Source organism: Raphanus sativus, chromosome 1 (genome assembly GCF_000801105.2).
Source record: "Raphanus sativus cultivar WK10039 chromosome 1, ASM80110v3, whole genome shotgun sequence".
NCBI classification, from domain to species: Eukaryota; Viridiplantae; Streptophyta; class Magnoliopsida; order Brassicales; family Brassicaceae; genus Raphanus; species Raphanus sativus.
The window spans coordinates 23,606,437-23,619,600 of NC_079511.1; the positions used below are offsets into that span (position 1 = coordinate 23,606,437).

Sequence of the window (13,164 nt, forward strand, 5' to 3'; positions counted from 1 at the left end):
GGTTGATGCTTAGAAATATCCGAGACCAATTATACTTGATTAAGTGGATCGCATCATGAATTGGTGAGCCAATGCTTACTAGTATATCTTTGGTTAAATCCCACTCAGATGGGAGAGGCAAATATCTTAGAAGAGGTAAAGCTCGATAGAACATTCCCTCAAAGAGAAGCGTTGAAAGAAGAAAAGTGGTAAAATCACCATGGTGGAAGTAATCTACTCATGGCTGCCATCGAAGTCTAGTGAGTGTGGCCATTTAGGCCTTTAGGAAACCAGAAGCCTAGGCATAGGTGTAGAGAAATATATTGATGTGGCTGCTGTCAACTCTTCCCATTCTGGTCTAAATGATTCTAACAATGCTTCTATCATACCAAATGATGAGAGTATCATTTCAGGTTCAACATCTATGGTCAAGTTTTAGTTTACGTTAAAAGGTTTCGATCAAAGCGTAATCTCTGTTACAAATTCATCTGCAACACCAGTAATTTTATCGAAGCCAAATGAGTTGATGACTTCCTCTTAACCGAGTTTAAGGATGTAAGCTACACATAAATTGTTCAAGTTCCGACGACAGGTCAAATTGTAGCTGATTACACTGCTTCACTACCTGGAGAGAAGATGGTTGAATCCTCAGATCATGTGTCAATCTGATATGGAATGTACTTAATCCTAAGATCAAAGTAGTTAAGATGAGTTTCAATCCAATACTAAGTGATTATAATGCAAAGAAAATATAAAAAAATGCTTAATATAAGTGCAATCAAGGTAGCGATGTAAAAAGTGACAAGTAACTAGCAAAGCTAATGCAAAACTTAAACTTTCAATCAATAAGAGAAAATAGACACATGAGATTAGGAATTTGACTTTAGGTGACTAAGATCCAATCTAGAGTGACATGCTATCAATCAACATGTTTCTTAAGTCTAGACAACAATACTAAACAATTTTTTGTCAAGATAAATTCTCTTTTACTTTCAATAATCAAACATCAAATGTCTTTGGTCTAATTAACTCAAACAATCACTAAGAACAAGTCTACCAACTATTTAATCTTCCTAACATCAATTTTCTTTGGTTAAGCAATCAAAGAGCAAGATTGAGCTCGTTCAGACATTTCATTAAACACTTTCCGAGCATAAAATGTCTAGCTCTAGTTTATAGTGATCAAGACTAAACTAGCATTAGGAACATTAAGGAAATAGACGGATCTAACACTAAACAACCTAGATCTTCACTTAATCTCTAACCCACGAATCCAAAAGGTAATTACTCACTAATATACATGATAAACCCAAAAACCATAGATGATTAAAGGTTAATCATGATTAGTGATCCAAACAATCTAATTAACACAAAAGATAAAGATAAAAAGAAGTTCAAAATTGAATTTTCACCAAAATAGATTTTGTGTTTAGAGAGAAAACAAGATAAATCTCAATATTATATCTAAAGGATATTTATAGAATTCTAAAACTGAGCTGGGTCAACTCAACAAACTCGGGTCAACCTAACAAACATGGGTTAACCCACCAAATCTGAGTCAACCCAACAAACGTGGATCAATCCAGTAAAAATAGTATTTTCGCTCTTAGCGACTTGGTCTTCCCGCTACAGATTGATCTTCAGGATTTGTAGCGACTTCTCCATGTCGCTACAGAGGTGGAGGTTACTACACTGGCTCGGGGAACGTACTAGTGACTTAATCAAGTCTCTATGACCATGTTGCTAGGTCACTTGGTCATGTCAAGATATTTGACTCTTTTTCTCGTAGCGACCTCTCCATGTCACTACGGAGATTGCTACTCATCTCGGGTTTCGCCCTAGCGACCAACGTAAGTCGCTATTATAATGTCGCTAGGGCACTTGGTTAACATCAGATTTTGGTCTTGGTCTTCTCGTAGCGACCACCTACGCATGTTTGCTATGGAAGCTCCGGTGGCGTTATAGCAACTGTGTAATCATGGAGACTAGCTAAAACGTTTCACTTCTTGGTCTTTCTATTTCTAAGAAGTCATCTTCGTGTTTCTGTTTTGTTTGCTTGAAATGTATTTCTAATATTTATGGATGACTATAACTAGTCATAGCAATATGTAACCTTTTGATTAATATTTTCTTTAAAAAAAATCTTTCTAAAACTAGAGTTCTTGAATTCAACATTAAATTTGAGTTAGGATATTTCCGCTAGGCCACCTTTGTTAGCCTTGACGTCCTTACATCAAAGGAGTTTCCTTTTCGGTTACTCTTACAAAACTTTACGTGAGTTGCTCAGGAACTGAGCCAGTATTGCGATGCTCTATCTAGGAAGAAACCTTAGTGGTTTGGGTTTGTATATTTCTCATTACACTTGATGTTTTGTTAGTGAAATAAGATATCGAACACTTGTGGTTTATTAACATCGGCTTCTGCCGTATATATACATCAACGAAACTTCCTAAATCCCACACAAATAGGAGATATACACAGACCTTATCATTATCTACTAATACAAGTATATCTCAAATATATATGATACTTATCGCCAATACTCCCCCTCAAGTTGGAGTGTGGAGATTCCGAACGCCCAACTTGGACAACAATGTACTGAACTGAGCACGCCCAAGCGCCTTTGTCAAAATGTCTGCAACTTGTTCCGACGTCCGAATGTGATGTAGATTAATCAGACCTCCTTTCACAGCATCTCGTACAGAGTGACAGTCATTCTCAATATGTTTTGTACGCTCATGGAAGACTGGGTTAGTAGCTATATAAATAGCAGCCTTGCTATCACAGAAGAACCGGGTGGGTGTTCGTTGTTCAACATCTAATCCCTTTAACAACTTGCGAAGCCACTTAACTTCACGAAGACCAACAGCCATGCATCGATACTCAGCTTCAGCGGAAGAATGAGAAACTGTTTCTGCTTTTTAGTCTTCCAAGAGATGGGAGAATCACCCAACATGACCACATACGCACTCAGCGACCGCCGGGTTAACGGACACGAAGACCAGTCTGAGTCACAATATATAGTGAGAGACAAGTCGGGACTAGAACTGAGGAAGATCCCCTGTCCAACCGAACCTTTTAGAAACCTGACGACCCGGAGAGCAGCGTCCCAATGAGCTTCCTTTGGCTTCTTCATGAACTGCGAGAGAAGATGGACGCAATAACTTAACTCAGGCCGAGTATGAGTTAGATAGATCAGACGCCCCATCAAACGGCGATACTTCTTTGGATCAGTCAAAAACGGACTGTTAACGGTGGCAAGATGATGATTCTGCTCTAGCGGAGTCGCAGCTGGCTTAGAGCCAAGATTACCAGTATCTGCAATAATATCTAGAGCATACTTGCGTTGAGATAAAAACATTCCTTCAGGTCCTCTGCTAACTTCAATACCCAAAAAATATTTCAACTTGCCCAAATCTTTCATAGAGAAGCATCTCCCCAAGTACTCTTTAAACTTCTGAATCATCCGACTATGATTGCCACAAATAATCAAATCATCTACGTAGACAAGCACACGAATCTCAACCTCTTGACGAGTGTAAGAGAAAAGTGAATAATCATCATAGGACTGTACGAAACCAAACTTCAGCAGTGCATCCGACAACTTTTTAAACCAACAGCGAGGTGCCTGCTTGAGTCCATATAGAGATTTACGAAGTCTGCAAACCTTATTAGGATGTGAATGCCGAAATCCTGGAGGCAACATCATGTACACTTCTTCCTCAAGATCTCCATGAAGAAAAGCGTTATTAACATCCATCTGATACACCTCCCATTGTTTTGAAGCAGCCAGTTTAAGCAATGTACGAACAGTGGTTAGCTTAACAACCGGCGCAAACGTCTCCTTGTAGTCCTGACCTTCCACCTGTCTGTTACCACAGACAACTAACCGAGCTTTGTATCTCGTAATGGTACCATCAGCATTATATTTAATCTTGTAGACCCACAAACAACCGATGGCTACTTTACCAGGAGGCAGATCAACTATGTCCCATGTGTGCTGATCTTCAAGTGCAACAACCTCAACAACCATTGCATCGTCCCATACCTTAATGCCAGCAGCTTCTTTATAGTGACGAGGTTCAGTAGCTGCTGTAATATTTGCTAAGAACGCCCGATGCTGAGCAGAAAAGTTAGAATCAGAAACATAATTGGTCAAAGGATATAGTGAGTTACCTTGGACCGAAACAAAGGAATGAACAGGAGACACGATGGGAGCGTGATGGGTTTCAGACGACATACTGACGAGTGCCTTAATCTCTGCATTGTAGGTGATGTAGTCGTGAAGCTTTACAGACGGCACTCGTGAACGATGACCACGACCAAGCTGCTCAACAGGTTCTGGTAGGACAGTGTCAGCTGCAGAAGCAGGAGCTAGAGGCGGTGGTGTGACAACTGATGAATCATTAAGAGGTTCAGAAACGACCTCTGCAACCTCTGTAACCTTGGGTAACGATACGAGTTCAGAAACAACCTCTGCCACCTTCGGTAACGACTCAGTGACGGTAACTTCATCTTCAGTCTCAGAATCCTCAGAGCCAGCTGGAGGCAAACCACTACTCCCCCTTGCTTGTACAGGCGAGGAAACTACCCAATCTTCATCAACAACCTCACCAGGCGTAGCAAATGACGGCAAAGGAGCATCACCAGATGCATATGGGAATGTATCTTCACGGAAAATCACATCACGAGAGACGAAGAACTCATTGCGATCCATGTCATACACCTTATAACCCTTCTTGCCGAAAGGATAACCAACAAACACACACGCACGACTCCTCTCACTGAACTTGTCCCTGTCACGAGGAGCACGATGAACATGACATGCTGAACCAAACACACGCAACAGAGTCATATCCGGTTTGCTTCCATGGAGAACCTCATACGGTGAGCGTCCCTTGAGAACAGCAGTAGGAGTACGATTAATGAGATAAGCTGCAGTCAAAACTGCTTCTCCCCAAAATGTAACCGGCATACTTGCTTGAAATAACAATGCTCTAGACACGTTTAGGATGTGTCTATGCTTGCGCTCAACACGACCATTTTGTTGTGGAGTACCTACACATGAAGTCTGATGAACTATGCCTTGCTCACGAAAGTAACTTGACAGACACATAAACTCAGTGCCGTTGTCACTACGAACCACCTTAACACTTTTACCAAACTGTTTTTCAGCATAGGCAAAGAAGTTGAGAAGAACACGACGAACTTCTGACTTTTCGAGTAACAAATAAGTCCAAACTGCTCGAGAATGGTCATCGACAATTGTTAAAAAATACACAGCACCGCAGGAAGATGGAACACGGTAAGGACCCCAAACATCAACATGAATCAATGAAAAACAATCATCTGATTTATTAATACTGTTTGGAAAAACATCTCTAGTTTGTTTAGCACGAAAGCACACTTCACAAGAGCTAGAGTTAACAGAAGTAGAAGAAAACATGGGCAAAGCTGAAAGCACTGAAAAACTCGGATGTCCCAAACGTTGATGCCACAGAATCTGATCAGAAGATGCCGAAACAGTGTGAATCTTCGCAGTAGCTACATCCGTCAAGAAGTAAACCCCATCACGCTCTTCACCGGTTCCAATCAGAGTCCTCGAGAAACGGTCCTGTAAAACACAAATAGTATCAGTAAAGGTAGCAAGACAACCCGTTTGTTTCAGTATTTTAGAGACTGAAATCAAAGTGCAATTCAATGAAGGCACATATAAGACGTTGTCCAACGACACTTTCTCCGACAAAGGAAAACTCCCCATACTGAGAGCAAACGTTTTGCTACCATCAGCAAAGCCCACGGAACACGGTGATATGGACACTACGTTTGTCAACAATGAGAGCTGTCCTGTCATGTGGTGAGAGGCTCCGGAGTCAAGTATTACATCACCAAACTTGTTCTTACCAGAAAGTTTATCAGCTCCGGACTTCTCTTGGATCAACTGAGACAGAACCTTCCATTGATCTTGAGTAAACTCTGGAAAAGCTGAGGCGTTGGAGCTTGTAGCATGAGCCGCAGATGCAATACCTCTTCCACGACCACTGCCATTACCAGCACCTCGTCCACCTCTACCTCTTCCACGAACTGAACCACCACGTTCCGCACGCTCGTTCCACCAATCTGGAAAACCATTCAAAGACCAGCAGTTCTTCTTATCATGGCCAGTACGCCCACAATGAGTGCAAGCGCCTACACGATCTCTTCCTCGAAGTATACTATCATTCTTCAAACTGATTTGGTCATCACTACGAGAAGTACCTTCACCTTGTCGAGCAACAAAACCAACTGCTTCCTGTTGTTGCTCACGCACACGAGAAGCTGACAGCCTCTGCTCTTCTCTAATTACCTTGGAGTACACTTCACCTATAGATGGCAGTGGATCCAACCCGATGAGAGTTGTACACAACCCACCATAACGTGAATCATCCAGTCCCATCAGAAACTGATGTACTTTATCATCTTCCCTTTCCTTCGATATTTCTGCTGCAACACCACATGTACACATAGGCAATGGTCTGTATATCGCATATTCTTCCCAGAGAGAACACAACCGACCATAGTACTCGAGCACACTCTGACCCTCTTGTCTACAGGACGCCAAGTGAGCCTTGAGCTGATGAATGCGAACCTTGTTCCCAACTGAGAAACGCTGCTTCAACTCAGACCACAAGTGACTAGCCTCAGATATGAACGACACCGACGACTTGACTTTGGAATCGATTGAAGAACGTATCCATCCTATGATCATTGAATTCACAGCTATCCAATTTTCATAATCTGGATCCTCCACCGAAGGTTTCTTCAAGGTTCCGTTAATAAAACCAGTCTTGCGTTTGGCCTGAAGAGCGTTAAGCATCTCATTGGCCCACTGGTTATAATTTTCTCCAGTTAACATAACCGAAGTAATCACAGATCCAGGATTATCGGATCCATACAACTTGTACGGTGAAGAAGGTGCTAACTCAGCACTCACGCTACCAATCTTCTTCACTACCGCAGAGACCTCTTCTGCTTTCTTATCTTCATCCGACATCGTCACTGACGAACTTTGTTCTGACTTTGAACAAACGACAAAAACTCAAGAATTTTGTATAGCTTTTAGATTGATCGATGCTCTGATACCATGTGAAATAAGATATCGAACACTTGTGGTTTATTAACATCGGCTTCTGCCGTATATATACATCAACGAAACTTCCTAAATCCCACACAAATAGGAGATATACACAGACCTTATCATTATCTACTAATACAAGTATATCTCAAATATATATGATACTTATCGCCAATAGTTACTTTGGTTAGTTGCTAAGTCACTTCAGAGTGGCTAAAGTTGAGTCAGTATTGCAATGCTCTCTGCCTACAATTACAAAAACACCCCCTATTATTTGGGTTTGTATCTCTCATTGGAAACTCTGGTTCTATGAACTTTTGCTTTCGGTTGGTCTTCGTAACAAGGCTCTTCTTAAAAAGGTTACTTGAGACCAGGGACGAAGCTACTCAGTGGAGAAGGGGTGCACAGACACCCATGGTTTTTTGAAAAATTAATGTGATTATTTAGTAATTTGAAATGTGCACTCATTATAATTTCTGATTGTGTACCCATTGAAATTTGCATTAAACCCAAATGAAAAAAAATAATTTAGCCCACTAACATTAAAATTAGCTCTAAAACCTAATTATATTCTTTATTTTTTTGTTTGTTAAAACCTAACTATTCGTTCAAAAGTTTTAATCGCTTAAACTTCTTAAACCTGCAAGTGCAAATCATCAATCAAATTGACAAAGTTTTCTTCTCTTGTTCCAAAATATGCCTACAATTAGTAATTATTTTTATAGAATCTGATTTTTTGTTTCAGTAGTAAAAGTCAAAAGTCATAGATAGTGGATTTACTCTTGATTACAGTTGATGTCTTGCAGGTTTTACATTTTTTCAATTTATTTACGTTTCATAAATCATATTTTTGGTAGATTGCACATTTGACTTATGTTGTGTTTTTGATTTTGATTAGATTTGTCTTGACGATGAAAAATAGTATGTAACTTAGTTGGTTTTAATTATTGGTTTATAGGTTTTTAAGTTGATTTTGACTTTACCAATTGCAACGGTAAATGTTAATTTTTTTTTTTGTAATAAAACTAGCGAAAGCAGTTCCATGAAATCGGATAGAAGACCATTTTAAGTGATTATCTCATTTGTTTTATCGAAAAATTGTTTGATGATGTCACATATGAAGAAATGCTTATCCAATTTTAGACAATGAGTAAAAAAATTGCATTTATAAAAAAGTTGTTTTAATAATTTTAATATTTTATTTTTAATATATACCTAAAATATTTTATTTAATGATGGTCCACCCATTATAATAAATTCTGGGCTTCTCCCCTGCTTATGACAAAAGAGACAAGTATTAAGTTTGATTTTTAGGTCTCCATTGCATGGATGTTTTGTGACATTGGCTTGGTGAATAAGTTGGACGGCCAACACTTATCCCATTGTGTATTTGTATTGCTTCAACTTTCTTTTTGATGACCAACTTAGTTTAGTTTGCTTTTGTTCTAATTTATCCTACCACACTAATACTTACATATCTTGTTGTACACTGCACATTTTTTATTATAGTAGCCACTATTTCGAATATAATTAAGGTGCATGCAAACCAATGGGTATCTTTTTTTTCCCTTAAAATGATGTAATTCAAATTGAGTTTGAGTTTTTTTCCAATGGTTCTCTTCGTTTTTCTCCTTAAATAGATCTTTATATATATATATATATATATATATATATATATATATATAACTTTTAATAGAATATACAATGATTTATATGAATTTATAAGTGTATCAAGGAAAGTATTAATAATTTTGAAGTATAAAACACATATATTTAATATTTTAGATTTAGAAAGCTATGTAAAAGTTTAAGAATTAGTATGTAAATTAAAAAAAGCTCAACATCAATTGAAATTGTGAGAAATGTTACGTTAGAGTTTTTCTTCATTCTTTGATATTTTCCTCAAAATAATGTATTATTGGTGATGGTCTTAGATTTTTTCTTTTTGTTCGGATGTAGGATAAGCAATAATCTTTTTATGAAGATTGACCATTTATTTTATCATAGAAACTATACATGAACACAGAAACATACATAAAAAGGACAATAAAGACATTATTATATCCATTATACTCGTTATTATCTAATCAATATTTATCCCAAAAACATTTAGAAAAATATTTACCAAATGGTAATATTCTCAAATGCTCTGCTCATTGCTCTCACATAGAGTTTTTGGTAGAGCATTTACGGTTAGAATATATAAAAATTTAAAAATAATTGTATATAACTAATTTATTTTTATTTAATAATATAAAATTATGTTTATAATCAAAAAATAAGTCTATATTTTTAAACTAAAAGTTACGATTAAATATTTTAATTGTTTTGAAAGAAGAATATTTCACATTTAAACATAATATAGCTTATATAATTACACGTATCATTCATTTTTACCCCTTATTTTTAATAATAAAACAAAACATAATATATATATATGTATATATATATTATAAAAATATATCTATATTATTTAAAATAAATAAATTATATATCATATATTAATTTTATGATAATATTATATATGAATTATTTACTGCTCTACCAATTTATTTAATTTATTTTTATATCCAAAATAAATTTATATTTTAAATAAATTTTATTATTTTTTAAATAATAAAATTTAAAAATTAAAATTTAATTTATATAATTAAATAAAATTCATTTTTTAATTAAAAAATATATTGTTAATATATACTAAAGGAAATATAATATATATTAACTCTTATGATAATTTTAAAATTGTATATTGCTATTGCTTTACCAATAATTTTATTAAAAACTATAATGAAGCATAAAGATTCTGCAGCATACGTGCTTTTACATTATACACTGATTTACCATTAGCTCTGCCAATCAATGTCTAAGTTTAGACCTTCGTTGATTCAATATTAAGAAACACATACTCCTCTGTTCCATAATAAGCGTAGTTTAAAATTTTTACACATAAATTAAGAAAACTATTAATTTTTTAAATAAGCTGAAAGTACAAATAAACATTGGAAAATTATATAATTTATGCATTGAAAACATAAAACACACTTATAACAAAATTTGAAAACTAGAATGACACTTGATATGAAATCTTGATATTAAATGAAGAGAGTATTTGATTACGGAAAATAAGAGAAGTATGTTGGAAAATTCTTATCCCAAGTTATTAAAAACCGAGGCGCTCACTCAAACACAAGCATGCAAGTCTTTGAGCCTCTTGCCACAGACTCCAACTCCTTCAGCATATCAACTTTCTTTGCAGATTTTGAGAAGAATGTCGCCTTCTTTAAACAACTCGCATTTGCTAGGATATACTTTGCAGCTTCTCTCTCTTGGTCGGTGCCGTTGTACACTTGTACTGTCTCCACTCGAAGATCTCCAGATGGGACAACAAACATTCAGGAACAGAAATTGGTGGGTTCCATGAATCAGTCACGTCGTTGTACTGGGAGCGTTTCTGAGACAACTTGAGAACTCGGAGTTTTGGAGTGTCTTTGAGTAAATTAGACCACTGGGAAGGACATGGATATAGCTCTAGGTGGTCAAGAAAGAGGAACGAAGTAGCAAGAGGAAGATATGGAGACTGTAAACAAAGAGAGAGATATCTTGTTGAGACAAGGGATCCTAGAATGTCCTCAGGTTGGTCACACACAATGTTGACACTCGCCTTGACCAGCTCCGGCATATTACCAAACCGTAAATAGTTGCTGAAGCTATCTTTAATGCTAAAGCACCTCAAAGCAGGTGCATTGATCACAAACCCATGAACCCCTTCAGGACGAGACTTCCCAGATGAATTATCAATAGATAAACTCTTGAGCGTTGGCACATCAATAGTAAATAACATTACATTGGTATAGAAGCCTCTTCTCACTACCAAGTCTTCAAGAAGTGGGCATATGCTAAGAAGCTTTGTGACAGATTCGTCGTTTGAGAATGTAACAGTTAAAATGTGGAGTTTCTTGACACCAATCAAATAAACGTTAGATGGAATATCCACAAGACTAAGTTTCTCAAGTATGAGGGTTTCAAGTTTTGGGTAGAGATACAAGCTTTCAGGCAACTCAAAGGATTTGTAAAGCATATATATTCTCAGCTCTCTCAAAGAGCGAGCAACTGCATCATTAACCAAAGGGTTGATGTCTATTCTCGAGTAATTTGGGTTCAGCTTGAGCTGTAAGATCTCTACACTTGATCTTCCTCTAATGAATAGCTCAAACATTTTAAAAGTGAGAGGATATGGAGGAGTATCATCATATCTGAATATATTTACCTCCTTCCAAAGAGACTTCCACCGTTTTGAAATGGCACTCGTGGCTACAACATCTTTACTAGGAAGAAAAGACAGTATCTTCAACAGCAACTCGTCTGGAAACTCACTCATTTTACCCCACCTAGGACTCCTACGAATCTGATTCCTCATTGATTTTACAATAGCAAATTAACATAACCAAGGAACAAACCCTAAACCGGTGAATTTCTTTTGAAAAGATCTTTGTATTTGCAATTGTGTTCTCTTCACTTCTACAAAACTGTGTATATATGTTTTTAGTTTTGATATCTCAATGAGAATCCTGTTCAGACTTTGCTTCTCAAATATACGTTACATTTTTTCCTTTCCTTTTTTTATTTTTTATTTCCTTCTTAAAACGAGAAAAAGAGTGAAACACCCTATTTTTTGTGAACATAGAATGAAACACCCTATTACAAAACTATCTAGTCATTAGTCAATGTGGTTACCAGAAATGTATATATATTTTTCCATATTATAATTTTTTTAAAAATAGAGCTAGATTTATTGCCTAAATGCATGCATGAGATGTTGACTAAAAAGAAGGAAAACTTATCTATTGGAAACAATTTAAATTAATATTTTATAAAACTCTTAAAACTAAAAATTGTTCTGTCTTAATAGTTTGGTTGGATAATAATCAAACCATAACCATATGGATCACTACATATGCTCTTTCTTTTAAAATTATATATATAAATATATATATATATATATATATATATAGATCGCCGCTGGTATATGTCCCTTTTGTTTAAAAGTATTTATATAAGGAAATATTTTTTTACAGATATATATCACATTAGGTGAAATGGTGAAGCATATTAGCTAGAAAACATATCACATACTAACAAACTTGGATCATAGGTGAGCCATCAAGAATATACCAAATGGATTCGAAAGAACTGAGATTGAATATGGTAACCAGCAAATCGGTTTTTAGTAGAAGCACAAGCATACATGTGTTTCAGTTTAGATTGAGTCTATATATTTAAGAAGTCACATTCTAATTATAATGTTAAACTAGATTTTGATCCGTGTTTTACAAGTGCGGTATAATCTTTTGTTAAAAATTTTATTAAACCGTCAGTTTGTTCACTTATATGTTTATGCATGAGTGTTCGGTTTCAGTCCGGTTGCGGTTTTAGTTTTTTTGGTTCAACTGATATAGAAACCATTTGGTCATAAATATAAATTTTGGTTTGATTCATGTGTGATTATTTTTGTTATGGTTTGACCTGGACAACAACGGTTGCAACCCGTTAAAATTTTGAGTTCAATTCGGTTCTGTTTCGATTCTTGTTCTTGGAATATTTTGAAAAATTAGACTAAAAATCACATTTTCAGAATGTTTTGGAATAAAAATCAAATAATTTTGAATATTTTATAAATATTTAGGTTATTCAGTCGTAAAACCCAATTAGAATTTATTTTTTTGTTGCCAAGTTTTTGACCTAAGGAATTGAATTGTATTATAGTGATGGTTTGTTAACTAGTGACAAAATGTAAAGATTTTGGTTATAGGTAAAAATCTAATTTAAATGAATTAAGGATATGAATTTGGTTTTTAAACAGTATGTTTAACAAAAAATGCTATAAATTGTACATGTTTTCAAAATCACATATATAAAATATAATTTAGTTTTATTGAATAATAATTTTAACATCTATCTTATTAAAGTAGAAGTAACTTTTAGTTTTGTTTGGCAGCATGAATTGCAGAGATAAAAAAAACAAGATGTTGTTTGGACACAAAGATAACATCTTGAGCTTATAGAATTAAATT

The 13,164-nt window shown here is 35.6% G+C and overlaps 1 protein-coding gene and 1 pseudogene across 1 annotated transcript; both read right to left on the reverse strand.

Moving 5' to 3' along the window:
- Positions 1 to 5,357: 5,357 nt before the first annotated feature.
- LOC130502099 (uncharacterized) lies at positions 5,358 to 7,108 on the reverse strand. Its single transcript, XM_056996908.1, has 2 exons — positions 5,884 to 7,108; positions 5,358 to 5,593 (listed from the first exon to the last, which is right to left on the reverse strand). Exons 1-2 carry the CDS (start codon positions 7,010 to 7,012, stop codon positions 5,559 to 5,561), a joined length of 1,164 nt encoding a protein of 387 aa, XP_056852888.1. The 5' UTR covers positions 7,013 to 7,108; the 3' UTR covers positions 5,358 to 5,558.
- Positions 7,109 to 10,240: 3,132 nt separating this feature from the next.
- LOC108849043 (putative FBD-associated F-box protein At1g50980) lies at positions 10,241 to 11,719 on the reverse strand (annotated as a pseudogene).
- Positions 11,720 to 13,164: the final 1,445 nt, after the last annotated feature.

Bases quoted from the DNA above. Each gene is read 5' to 3' on its own strand.
- LOC130502099 (XM_056996908.1), bottom strand. From the start codon at position 7,012: ATGTCGGATGAAGATAAGAAAGCAGAAGAGGTCTCTGCGGTAGTGAAG. The intron at 5,594-5,883 runs GTAAGAACAAGT...TGTGTTTTACAG, and splicing joins CGGAGCTGATAAACTTTCTG to GACCGTTTCTCGAGGACTCT.